Raw genomic sequence first — 13,470 nt, 5'->3', positions numbered from 1 at the left:
TTGAAGTTTACTTAACAAAGTTTGGTACTGAGACTTACTCATAAACAATATCAATATCAAAAGCACAAAATTTGGTTAATAATTTCCTCTTCCATGTGGATGCATAAACTTCTCTGAATGTTTATTTCTTCTGTCATATATTTGAAAGCATTTGATCAATTTTTAGAACCAAACCACCAAAGCAACAGTTCCTTTGACTGCTCTTTGATCTAATAAAATAACTTCAGCAGCTACATTAGCCTAATGATTAAGTCTGCACTTAGGTATCTCTTCTATGTTCTAAGGTAGAGTGGGGTAGACTTTGCTCTTCACTCTGTAACAAATCATTTTTCTTTTTAATCAAGTAAAATTGTTCTGAGGTTATTTGGCTTTGGAAGTCCATATTTTCCCATTTCTCTTATCTTTAATTCAGTTCACTCTATAAAACTATTCTACATAATTTCAACTTTACTTGTAACGTGTTTTGCTTCCTAGTTTCCAAGTAAGTTGGTAACATTGAATGCAAAAAGTTGCAAAAACACCCCAATGTTATTTTTGAAATCTATGAATGCATCTTTTAAAGGAAACATAACTCATGTCAGGGTTTATATAACTTACACTCTCAATTAAGCCCAAAATTAAGATGCTAGTACTATGGCTCCTTTCATTTCATTTATGACGGTGCTTGCTGTATACTTTCCTATTTATTCTCCTCTGAATACTTTCTCTACATACTATAGTAAATATAAAAAGTAGAACAGTTTTCAACTTACAGCTATCTCTCCCAGACATTTTATTAGACGCTTGCTAAATATTCAACCATAACATACATAGTTATGTCAGTGGTTAAGAGATGAAAGCCTGCATTACTTCACTCAGGAAATGAAGTGCAGGTTTCAGTCCTTTCATTGCAATATCCTTCAGTGCGTGGAACATAAATGTTTTTGCAGTGGATTGTTCAACAAGAGGGTGATGCAATGGCTTACACAGCTAAGCCACTGTATGATTTCTAAGGCCACGGGGTTAATACATAGTGATAAAGTATTCAGTTATAATTGCAGCCTTCATTCCAGTTAAATTGAGTACTGTGAATATTACCCAGCTAAACCCTACTCTGTTATTTAAGAGAAATTTGAATTTTGATTGCCCTGAAATCTAACTGCTTCCACTTCTAGTAACTTAGATTTTCCCACAGCAAAAATCAAATCCACAGGAATTTTAACACTGATAAAATTATGCCAAACATATTGGGGAGTAAGCAAGGTAAGAACTCTTCAAGAAGGCTGTCCATAAAGAAGCACCATATCATGGAAGAAAACCGCCCAGTGACCAGTTCTCAAGTGCAGTTGAAGAGTAAGTAAAGATGTGATAAGAACAATTTTTAAAAAAATATGATTTTTTTTTTCTTTTTTTTCCCCCCAAATAAATCACACTAATACGATGGAAGTTCTTTAATTTTGAGTTTTCTAGACCTCTTATCATCATTGTTGTCTGGAAATCTTGGTTGACAAAAACATAGGGATCAGTGAGAGCATTTTTTACGATCTCCAATATAACACAGTGTGAAGGACTTCTCTGAACAATGGGAACCCCACTTCTTGCTTTAAAAACTCTAGGACAAATTTCTATGATGTCATTAAGACATCATTAGTTTTCCACGTGAAAAGTCGGCCCACAATTAAAAATTACATAATCTGAAATATTCCAGTGCTAGAATGTTAACAAACACCAGTGTTGCAGCTGCCCAGATTGCACTGTAATTATTTTAAACTGAGAAGTGTAGCAATCAAAAATACAGGGTAACATGACTGAATTTCCCCAGACCAAAATAAGTTTGTTACCTGTTAATTTCACCTTACCCTAGGGAAAAATAATTGCTATTAAAGTTAACATATACAAGACAGTAACAAACACACACCTACTAATTTCTGCATGATGTAATTCCTGTGTATTTATTTATTTAAGAATGTCTTTTGAAAGTAATACAATCTTGATCTAAAAATGTAACTGACAGCAAATCTAGTTACATACTGTAGCAAACTGTTAAGTCTTGTCTGCAAAGTTTCAGTCTAGGAATAACTTTTGTCTCCTAATGACAGTATAATACTATTTCTCATTTAATGTATTTTCCCTATACTAATGTGTCTTTATTATCACTATCAATGCATTAATTCCTGACAATTACAGAAATTTGAAGGTGTTTTTATGTTATGTATAGCACTGGTCCTCATTACTGAAATTTTTGACATGAGGAGTTATAACTGTGAACTTAATCTTGAGTCAAATTACCAGAAAACCTTCCCAGCATGTTTTTGGCATTCTCTAACCAGGCAGTACACCATCAATGTGTATCTCTTCTTCTCCAAATACAATCAGGATTTTGTGTTTTCAAAGCATCACGGTCACATAAAAAATACATTAAACAGTGGATAAAAACAGCTAAAACTTTTAAATAGTTTCCTGTAATTGTATTTTTTCCCTTTTGAACTTGTATCTTTGAGAGGATAGACAGTTATGCCTGAGGCAGAGAGTTACTCACTGTGAACAAGGAAGCAAAAATCTTTCCACATCAGCAGCAGAGTAAGCTTTGTGAAGCCTTCTGCATCATATTCCACCACACCACTATCAACAAAAAATAACAAAAATTAATATAATTTTTACTTACCATTCATTCTAATACTGAGCAATAAATACATACATTCTGTATTACAAGGAGTGGTGATGTGTTTGTTTGTTCAGAAACCTCCAGTCTTTGCTTTATTTATTAACAGTTAAAATTTTCTAGCTAAATGAAAATTATTTTAACTTTTCATCTTAATAATCTTTTTACTTATGCTGGTATTGAAGTTTCTTACCTGAAGAAAGGCCATATTCAGTTTATATAAATACACCTTGGAATGAAAGGAGACCTGCTAATGCATCTGTAATACTAAACTGATAAAACCACACAAATTCCCTGTATGTTGCTCGGATTAAGATAATATATTAACTCTGTAGGGAGTGACAGGGCAAAATTAAAAATGTGCAGGCGGAGAAGAGTTTAAATTTGAAAATTCAAAAGCATACACATAAAAAAGTGCAAAACACAACTGCACGCACAAAAAATAAACCTAAAAGACTTGTTTAGTAAATGGATTAAAATTTTCAATCATGAAGAGTCCGTATTCTTGATAATTCTCAAGCAGTATCAGGACTCATGAACCACTCTGCAAATGGAATAAAATCATAGGCATACTTGGGCCATTTCTATGCTGTAGTTTTCTCAGAAGAAAAAGAAGTATCTTGTTTTCATAAGGACTAAGCTTGCATTGACTCTACCTACCTGTATGCCCAATTCAAGTCACTGTTATCTACATATAGTATAAAATTCAGGTGTGTGCCAGAAGCCACCTGTCTTCCTACCCTCACTTCAGAGACCTGAGATTTGAAGGGCTCCCAAATAATCATGTCATTTGGCATCACCACTCCTCGATAGCAGAAACCCCCTCCCTGCAGTGAGGTAGGGCACTGCTGGTCAGGCAGTCACTGCCACATCAGCTCCTGAACTCTCGCTGAAGTGCGGATTTAGGTGGGAAACCAAAGTGCCTACCCTTGACAGTGCCAAGGCATCCCTGACTACTCGATTTGTGAAGAAAATGTGTTGTCATGTCATGCTGTGTACCTCTGAACTACAGGGATTCAATACAACCTGACAGGCATTTCTCTCAAGAGAAAAAATACTGCTTGGTGGTTGGAGCAGTTGGTCTCCTAGTCCTGTCTTTACGCCAAGCAGTGGTTTCTGGCTCCTGCAAGTCTTGGAACTGTAGCTACTTCCCTGTCCTCCCACCTCAGGCACTGCCTATTACTGTAAGACCTCGCCAGTAACTTCTTTCTGCTGTCCTTTTCCCCTCATTAGTTATTTTCTAGTAAAATCAGATCAGCAACTGGCACAGAAGTGAATTAACACCGAACTTCATTCCCATACTACTTCAGAGAGACAATCCACACACATTGTTCAGTGAAAAATGACCAGAGGGTGGTAAGACACTGGCACATGTTGCCCAGAGAAACTATGGAGACCCCATGACTGCAAGTGTCAGAGGGCAGGTTGAATGGGGTTTTCGGCAACCTGGTCTAATGGAAGGTGTCCCTGCCCATGCAGGTGGGTTGGAAGTAGGTGATCTTCAGGGTTCTTTCCAACCCAAACCATTCTATGATTCTATGATTGTCCAGCGGAAAACAACCAAAGACCATGGGCTTAAAGCAACACCTTCCCCCATGCTACAGAAAACCATGCATCAAAAGAAAACTTACGTTCCAAAGTGACTCAGGAAAGCTGCAATATACTCTCTTCTCTTATGGTATCCCTGAATAACATATTGTACCTTAAAAAAGAAAGAAACAAATCCACAGCTATAAACAGATAAAAGAAGCCAATGCTCACACCTAGTCATATATTCCTTGTTAAGGAAGATTCATGTTTGACATGGTAGTAGTTCTGAATCCTACATTTAAATTGCATGATTTCCCTGAAGAATCCTTAAATGCCTTTAAAACAAATAGCGGATCTTGCACAGAAAAAATATTGAAAAAAATATCTTCACTCACTTCTGAGTGAAACTTAAGTCTTTTGTGATATAGTGAAGTGCTGTTTAACTGTGCAAGATAAAGAGTAAAGAAAAGAAAAGCACAACGTTGTCTTGCTGAAGTTTGATCAGGAAGCCACAAGGGGCAAATCATAATTACCTCAACTGACAGTTATGTATCAAAGTAACATTCAGGCTACAAAAGAAAAAAAAAGTAAAAATTTCACAACTGATTCTGGGTGTTTTCTGAAGTCTGCACCTCCAACAAAATTTTCTCAACACTAAGCTCTCTCAGTGGTTTCATGCTGACTCAAGGAACCACCTACTCAACAGTAAACATCAACTTTTGAGGCATTCTGGGTTTTGAAAGAGTTCCATCCTGGCACAGACAAAATGTGACAATGTGAAACTTGGAAGACCAAAGTAAATTCTCCTCACACCATGTATGTTCTCTTATGGATTTGAATGGGATTACTTAGCAGAACAGTGTGAACAGGGTTTCACCCTGGGTTTGACACACAGTGCATGAGCTGTCAGGCTGAAAGAGCATCTGGTTTACAATTGGCTACTTCATGTACTTAGGATATGGTTCCATATGTGATTCCCTATTGCCTTACAGAATGAAAACTAACATTTAAATTTCTCCCTACTGAACATGAACAGAACAGGAATAATATTTTTTGGCTATGGTAATACTAGAAATCCTTGGCTGGCAAACGCTTTCCTAAATTTTTTTTTTAAGTCTGGAGACTCAATTTAAAAGAACTGTACAAATAGTTTGAAGGCTTTGTGTGGGATCTGAAATGTTATTTTGGGAAAAGTAAAACATACGATAAGTTTGCTAAAGGGACTTTGTTTAAGAAAGGATAAAAACAGTCCTGTGTACTTGCAGATTTTAAAAACAGAAAGTAATTTTAACAGAAAACCACAACAAAAACAACTCTCAAGATAGATTCCAGTATAATTATGGAAACACATTTTTAAGAACTTCTTCTAAAAGAGAAAATAATTTTCCTGATTTGGACAAATAAAGGTAAAAATAATACACAAATACAAGTTCTGTAACAGATTCCTACATGTTGGCCCCTAAGCTTTCTTTTGAAGGTTACACTTCAGTAATGGAGAAGCTTTCAAAATACTATACTCACGTATTTTTGTTTAAACAGTAAGCTAACCGGAACACAACCTTTTCAGCAACCTTAAGTAGCTCTTACTGTATAAATACCCAAGTAGACTGCTGATTCAGTTCATTTGGATGAAACATCTGAGAAAAAAAACACTGAAAGTACTCAAAACCTACAATGACTACTATGATATGAGAACTTAGATATCTTCCAACTGGAAAAATAATAGGCAAAGTACACAGTTGTATTTACTAGAAACAGTATGTTACAATACAGTGCTGTATGATGCAGTGACGTTTAATTCTAAATTGTAACATGTCACAGTAAGAAAAATCCACTCCAGGATCTGATCCAAAATGCTTCTGTTGACCTAAAAAGAGTCATTATGTTTCAATGACCTCTGTAGGTGCTCAACTCTTATCAAGAAGGTATTCTTAGAGTAGTTCACCTTAAGTATGCTCTGCTTGCACTACCTGGTAGAAGAAAAATGTATTCTATGGAAATGCTACAGTGTGTTACTGCAATACAGTACAGTACATAAGGGAAAGGAAAATGGAATTCTCTTTACTAACTTACCTTGTTTGTTAGCAGCTGGCATACTTGTGGTACATAGTCGATAAGACAACCTCCACTAGGAAAGGCTGGGATATGAAGGGCAGATGATCCTCCAAGTGCACTAGAAATAGAAGTTAATTTAACAGTACATTATTTGTACAGTCCCTGGGATTTGAAAGAGATTTCTACAATGTTTTCTTTCCCAATGCTTAAAGTCAGAGGGCCATGATGGGGAAGTGTATTTTATGCTGTGGCAATATAAAAAATACTGAGTGATACCATCTATAAAACCAGGTCATACCATGACCCACTGTAATTAAACTACTTTAATCAAGAGTACCACTAGTGCAAAGCATTGTCTGAAAAAAACAGCTTTTTCACTGTGAACAGTTCTGTTTCTTACCCCTCTTTGATAAGATGTGGAGCACTGTAGTTAAGATACCTAGTTACTGAGGAAGGAGAGGACTTTGAGTCCTGAATTATTCAGAAAGCCAGGTTCAGTCAAACCAGCTAAAAATAAGCAAAATAATTTGGACTGAGGAACAATAACTTGGACATGGCAATACGCAAATGTCTGCCATGACATCTACTCCAGATTTGGGCCTCCCAGTACAACACAGATGTTCACCTAATAGACAAATGGGGCAGCGAGCCCAAAAGTTTATTAGGTACATGATGTAAGGGGAATGCTGAAGAAAATGGCAGATCAGCAACTGGCACAGAAGTGAATTAACACCGAACTTCATTCCCATACTACTTCAGAGAGACAATCCACACACATTGTTCAGTGAAAAATGACCAGAGGGTGGTAAGACACTGGCACATGTTGCCCAGAGAAACTATGGAGACCCCATGACTGCAAGTGTCAGAGGGCAGGTTGAATGGGGTTTTCGGCAACCTGGTCTAATGGAAGGTGTCCCTGCCCATGCAGGTGGGTTGGAAGTAGGTGATCTTCAGGGTTCTTTCCAACCCAAACCATTCTATGATTCTATGATTGTCCAGCGGAAAACAACCAAAGACCATGGGCTTAAAGCAACACCTTCCCCCATGCTACAGAAAACCATGCATCAAAAGAAAACTTACGTTCCAAAGTGACTCAGGAAAGCTGCAATATACTCTCTTCTCTTATGGTATCCCTGAATAACATATTGTACCTTAAAAAAGAAAGAAACAAATCCACAGCTATAAACAGATAAAAGAAGCCAATGCTCACACCTAGTCATATATTCCTTGTTAAGGAAGATTCATGTTTGACATGGTAGTAGTTCTGAATCCTACATTTAAATTGCATGATTTCCCTGAAGAATCCTTAAATGCCTTTAAAACAAATAGCGGATCTTGCACAGAGAAAATATTGAAAAAAATATCTTCACTCACTTCTGAGTGAAACTTAAGTCTTTTGTGATATAGTGAAGTGCTGTTTAACTGTGCAAGATAAAGAGTAAAGAAAAGAAAAGCACAACGTTGTCTTGCTGAAGTTTGATCAGGAAGCCACAAGGGGCAAATCATAATTACCTCAACTGACAGTTATGTATCAAAGTAACATTCAGGCTACAAAAGAAAAAAAAAGTAAAAATTTCACAACTGATTCTGGGTGTTTTCTGAAGTCTGCACCTCCAACAAAATTTTCTCAACACTAAGCTCTCTCAGTGGTTTCATGCTGACTCAAGGAACCACCTACTCAACAGTAAACATCAACTTTTGAGGCATTCTGGGTTTTGAAAGAGTTCCATCCTGGCACAGACAAAATGTGACAATGTGAAACTTGGAAGACCAAAGTAAATTCTCCTCACACCATGTATGTTCTCTTATGGATTTGAATGGGATTACTTAGCAGAACAGTGTGAACAGGGTTTCACCCTGGGTTTGACACACAGTGCATGAGCTGTCAGGCTGAAAGAGCATCTGGTTTACAATTGGCTACTTCATGTACTTAGGATATGGTTCCGTATGTGATTCCCTATTGCCTTACAGAATGAAAACTAACATTTAAATTTCTCCCTACTGAACATGAACAGAACAGGAATAATATTTTTTGGCTATGGTAATACTAGAAATCCTTGGCTGGCAAACGCTTTCCTAAATTTTTTTTTTAAGTCTGGAGACTCAATTTAAAAGAACTGTACAAATAGTTTGAAGGCTTTGTGTGGGATCTGAAATGTTATTTTGGGAAAAGTAAAACATACGATAAGTTTGCTAAAGGGACTTTGTTTAAGAAAGGATAAAAACAGTCCTGTGTACTTGCAGATTTTAAAAACAGAAAGTAATTTTAACAGAAAACCACAACAAAAACAACTCTCAAGATAGATTCCAGTATAATTATGGAAACACATTTTTAAGAACTTCTTCTAAAAGAGAAAATAATTTTCCTGATTTGGACAAATAAAGGTAAAAATAATACACAAATACAAGTTCTGTAACAGATTCCTACATGTTGGCCCCTAAGCTTTCTTTTGAAGGTTACACTTCAGTAATGGAGAAGCTTTCAAAATACTATACTCACGTATTTTTGTTTAAACAGTAAGCTAACCGGAACACAACCTTTTCAGCAACCTTAAGTAGCTCTTACTGTATAAATACCCAAGTAGACTGCTGATTCAGTTCATTTGGATGAAACATCTGAGAAAAAAAACACTGAAAGTACTCAAAACCTACAATGACTACTATGATATGAGAACTTAGATATCTTCCAACTGGAAAAATAATAGGCAAAGTACACAGTTGTATTTACTAGAAACAGTATGTTACAATACAGTGCTGTATGATGCAGTGACGTTTAATTCTAAATTGTAACATGTCACAGTAAGAAAAATCCACTCCAGGATCTGATCCAAAATGCTTCTGTTGACCTAAAAAGAGTCATTATGTTTCAATGACCTCTGTAGGTGCTCAACTCTTATCAAGAAGGTATTCTTAGAGTAGTTCACCTTAAGTATGCTCTGCTTGCACTACCTGGTAGAAGAAAAATGTATTCTATGGAAATGCTACAGTGTGTTACTGCAATACAGTACAGTACATAAGGGAAAGGAAAATGGAATTCTCTTTACTAACTTACCTTGTTTGTTAGCAGCTGGCATACTTGTGGTACATAGTCGATAAGACAACCTCCACTAGGAAAGGCTGGGATATGAAGGGCAGATGATCCTCCAAGTGCACTAGAAATAGAAGTTAATTTAACAGTACATTATTTGTACAGTCCCTGGGATTTGAAAGAGATTTCTACAATGTTTTCTTTCCCAATGCTTAAAGTCAGAGGGCCATGATGGGGAAGTGTATTTTATGCTGTGGCAATATAAAAAATACTGAGTGATACCATCTATAAAACCAGGTCATACCATGACCCACTGTAATTAAACTACTTTAATCAAGAGTACCACTAGTGCAAAGCATTGTCTGAAAAAAACAGCTTTTTCACTGTGAACAGTTCTGTTTCTTACCCCTCTTTGATAAGATGTGGAGCACTGTAGTTAAGATACCTAGTTACTGAGGAAGGAGAGGACTTTGAGTCCTGAATTATTCAGAAAGCCAGGTTCAGTCAAACCAGCTAAAAATAAGCAAAATAATTTGGACTGAGGAACAATAACTTGGACATGGCAATACGCAAATGTCTGCCATGACATCTACTCCAGATTTGGGCCTCCCAGTACAACACAGATGTTCACCTAATAGACAAATGGGGCAGCGAGCCCAAAAGTTTATTAGGTACATGATGTAAGGGGAATGCTGAAGAAAATGGGCTTGTTCAGTCTTAAGAGAACAATGGGAGGGAGGTGACATTGAAGAGGACAGTTGAAGGCATATTGTTATTGAAGGTCTGTTGATGTCTTCAATTATCTAATGGAAACATATAGAGAAGATGGAGCCAGAATCTTCTCGGAAGAGACAGGATGAAAGGCAATGCAGACATGTTGCAACAAAGGAAGTTCTGATTAGCTATTAGGAAAAACACCTTCACAATGAGAGCAACCAAATACTGGAAGACAGGCCCAGAAGGGCTGGGCAACTCTGTCCTCAGAGGTGCTCAAAGCTCAGCTGAACAACTGCCATGAGCACGCTCATCTCAGCTGGCCCTGCTCTGAGGAGGTGCTTGGCCAGGTAGCCTCCAGAGGTTCTTTCTAGTCTACGATGTTCTACAATTGTATTTCCTGATTTTGTGATTTTGTTCATCCCCAGAAGGAAGTAACATGAACAAAGTTATTAACTCTGTTCATGCACAGACTGTAAATCTGAATGGTAGGAATCCACTGAAATAAAATAATGTCAGAGGTGTATTTAGACACCTTAATCAATTGCCTTTATCAGAGGATGGAAGACTGAAGGACACCTGCTGCTGCTGAGGATAACAGCTTCTTAGGTGTGGAAAGATCTAGCACTTTTTATTTAAATCACGTTGTGTAAGACAACAAACTGCTGAAGTCCATGCTACTTTCTTTTTGGAGTATTGGTCTAAACCTTTCTTACAGTCTTTTACCAATCAAAAGATATATGAATTTGCATTACACACTATGGCTTACATCAGTCACTAAACGCCCATAACCTTGTTGGGTAAAATTTAAAAGTTTCAAAATCTGAATTACTTTGTGGCCTCCTATTTACATGTTGTTTCCATAAAAGATTAAACTGGCTGGAAAGAAAGTTCTCTGCAAAATAAGGCTCTTATTCTCCAAGGGGGCCTGACCTTGTATTCTCCTCAGTACTTGATAAGATGTCACTTCAGTAGGTATAAAGGTCTACAGTCTTAAATCCCTATGAAGGAACAGAGCCCTACATAAATAAAAAAAAATCCCAAACTCATAATGAGGTATATGGAAATCTGCTACTCAGGCAAAACAGTCTGGGTTGAGCAGACTGTTCACCACATGGAACAGTTCTGCAGGTCTGTATTTTGCATATGCAATGATGAAAAAATAAAAAAGCCTTGAGCACACCACAGCAACATTAAAAAAACAAACAAACTTTTCCAGCAGAAGAAAGACTTGAACAGGATTTTTTTTTTTTAAGTAGGATTCAGTTTCTTGCTGCTACCCTCTTACTTACACAGTACTTACAATATTACTTACGTAGGAATAAAATTCTGCTATTTGTGGCTGTTAAAAAAAGTGAAGCATGACCAGTGAGATTATTACCAAATTGAAAAACTTCTGAAACAGTAGTTTGCTTTCAGGAAACTTAAAGTGTGCTGGGTCCATCAGTATTTAATGTTTGAGAATGAAAGACTTGTCTCTCTTGGTATGTTACAAGTGGGTTGTGTACCTTACTTTAAGGCCTTGGCTTTCAGTTTATTAAACTCCTTAAATGCTTATGTAAATATATCCAAAAAGCCTCCAACACAGAGTAAATGGTACTGTCCATTTTGCATCCTGCCTTGCCTTATTTGCAATCCAGTCCAAGCTCCGCCCCAACATGGAGATACCACTGGAGATGCTCAGAAGACTACAGCAGGACTTAATGGCTCCTCTCTTGGTTACAATAGCAGGCATGAAATTAGGAGTAATCTCTAACAGATTTAATTTGCAGAAAAGTTTCTACTCCTGTATCGTCAACTTCCAATACATCTTCCGAACTGAATTATTATGATTTGTGAATAAAGGTTTCCCATTTTACCTGTATACCTCCTTTGAAAGTAGTCAATCCATAAAAACTTGTTGACAGAAATGGGAATTCAACCCTTCTCAAATGAAAAAGACTTCTATGAGGTGTGGTTTCTCAGAAAGAGGTCCCTCCACAGAAGGAAGGCTGGAATTTCTAGTATAATTATGCTCTGAAAACAGCATAAAGCTGTACAATATGTAATTTATGTTCTGCAGAAATAATTATGGGTAGGGAAAATTAAGAGTGGACAAGCACCTTTGTTCCCTCTACTGGGTCAGAGAATATGCTTATTAAGTATTTTAATAAAACACTTCATTTGCACAGGAACTTGCTCCGACCATCTCAAAACTTCTTATTAACATTCTGCAATTAACATTCATCTGCCTTATGAAAGTGATATGTATCTCTTCTTTTTAAACATGTAAGGAAGCTATTGCTGAGTTTGATTTGACTATGTTGAACCATGTCTGTCATGCCAAAGGAACATACTTGCAGTACTTCACAACCACGAGACAGGGTGAAAGGCCACAAGAATTCCTTTGACCTTATAATAAACCTGCAGCTGAAGAAAGAAGTGACATACTCAACATCAAAGAAGGAGGACCTGTAAAGCATGCAAGGGAATACATAAAATAAGGCAAGGCTATTTCAGTATCTAATGCTGCTTTTTGATGTTCCTCAAAGCCCAATCAAAAGAAAAGTTGTAGAAAAAAAAAAAAAGGAAGCCTTAAGAAGGCTTTTATGGTCAAGGAAATTCTATTTGCCAAGAGATTCCACCAGTGCAAGCTGAAGATTCCTGTACACCAGGCCTGCCTTCCAGAGAGCCAAGCCTGTTGGAGGATAGATCCTGCCTTTGTGATTCAGCTTTCCTTCTTGGCATCACTGTTACACACCCTTCATAAATTAAACACATTTTTATAGCCAGCAGTAAAAACAACCATAACATCACACTATCAGGTTTGATGACATTCATTGTATCAAAACCACCAAAAAAAATCAAAAAACAAAAAAACCACCCAGAGATATGATGAAGTTATTTTGTTTTTAACACAAATGAATTAATTTTGCTGTCCTACATGTGCCAGAGTTAGTCTAGATTCAGCACAACCAATCAAATTGTGTTTGATTTTTACACAGTTCTTTTCCAGTAACCTGCTACTCTTTAAAGGCTAAAATTCTAACAGATTCTGATATTGGCTTTCTATAATTTATCATTCACAAAGCAAAAGTCTTAGTGGATGCTACTTCATTAGGACTGGTACCAGATGAATATAAATACATGGCATATCTACCTACGAGAAATGGTTGCATGAACACATTGGAACATGGAGACAGAACTCTTGGACTCAAGAGTTTTATTCTGTACTGGGTTTGCACAGCCAGGTTTGGTAGTAGGGGAGCTACAGAGTGTGAAGCTGCTAGAAGCTTCTTCCATGTCTGATAGTTGATGCCAGCTGGCTCCAAGATGGACATGCTGCTGGCCAAGGTGGTAGCATCTCTGTTACAATATATTTAAGAAGGGGAAAAAAAGTTGCTGTCCAACAGCAACTGCAGGTGTAGAGAGAAGTGAAAACATGAGACAGAAACAACTCTGCAGACACCAAGGGCAGTGAAAGACAGGGAGGAGGTGCTATAGGCACCAGAGCAGAGCTTCC

At 37.1% G+C, this 13,470-nt stretch overlaps 1 protein-coding gene across 1 annotated transcript in view; it reads right to left on the bottom strand.

Annotated features, from left to right (window-relative positions):
• Positions 1-13,470, bottom strand: part of BRE (brain and reproductive organ-expressed (TNFRSF1A modulator)) — a 170,871-nt gene that overhangs the window by 38,822 nt on the left and 118,579 nt on the right. The window contains exons 7-9 of the mRNA XM_010004931.1: positions 9,279-9,378; positions 7,307-7,377; positions 2,519-2,601 (exon numbers count right to left, since the gene is read on the bottom strand). Coding sequence (XP_010003233.1) covers positions 2,519-2,601; positions 7,307-7,377; positions 9,279-9,378 — 254 coding nt within the window. The remainder of the gene's footprint in view (positions 1-2,518; positions 2,602-7,306; positions 7,378-9,278; positions 9,379-13,470) is intronic.

The sequence above is a fragment of the Chaetura pelagica genome, unplaced genomic scaffold (assembly GCF_000747805.2).
Source record: "Chaetura pelagica isolate M959 unplaced genomic scaffold, ChaPel_1.0 scaffold13, whole genome shotgun sequence".
Taxonomy (NCBI): domain Eukaryota; kingdom Metazoa; phylum Chordata; class Aves; order Apodiformes; family Apodidae; genus Chaetura; species Chaetura pelagica.
Note: the sequence above shows the minus strand (reverse complement) of the source record. Positions and strands in the feature narration are given on the sequence as shown.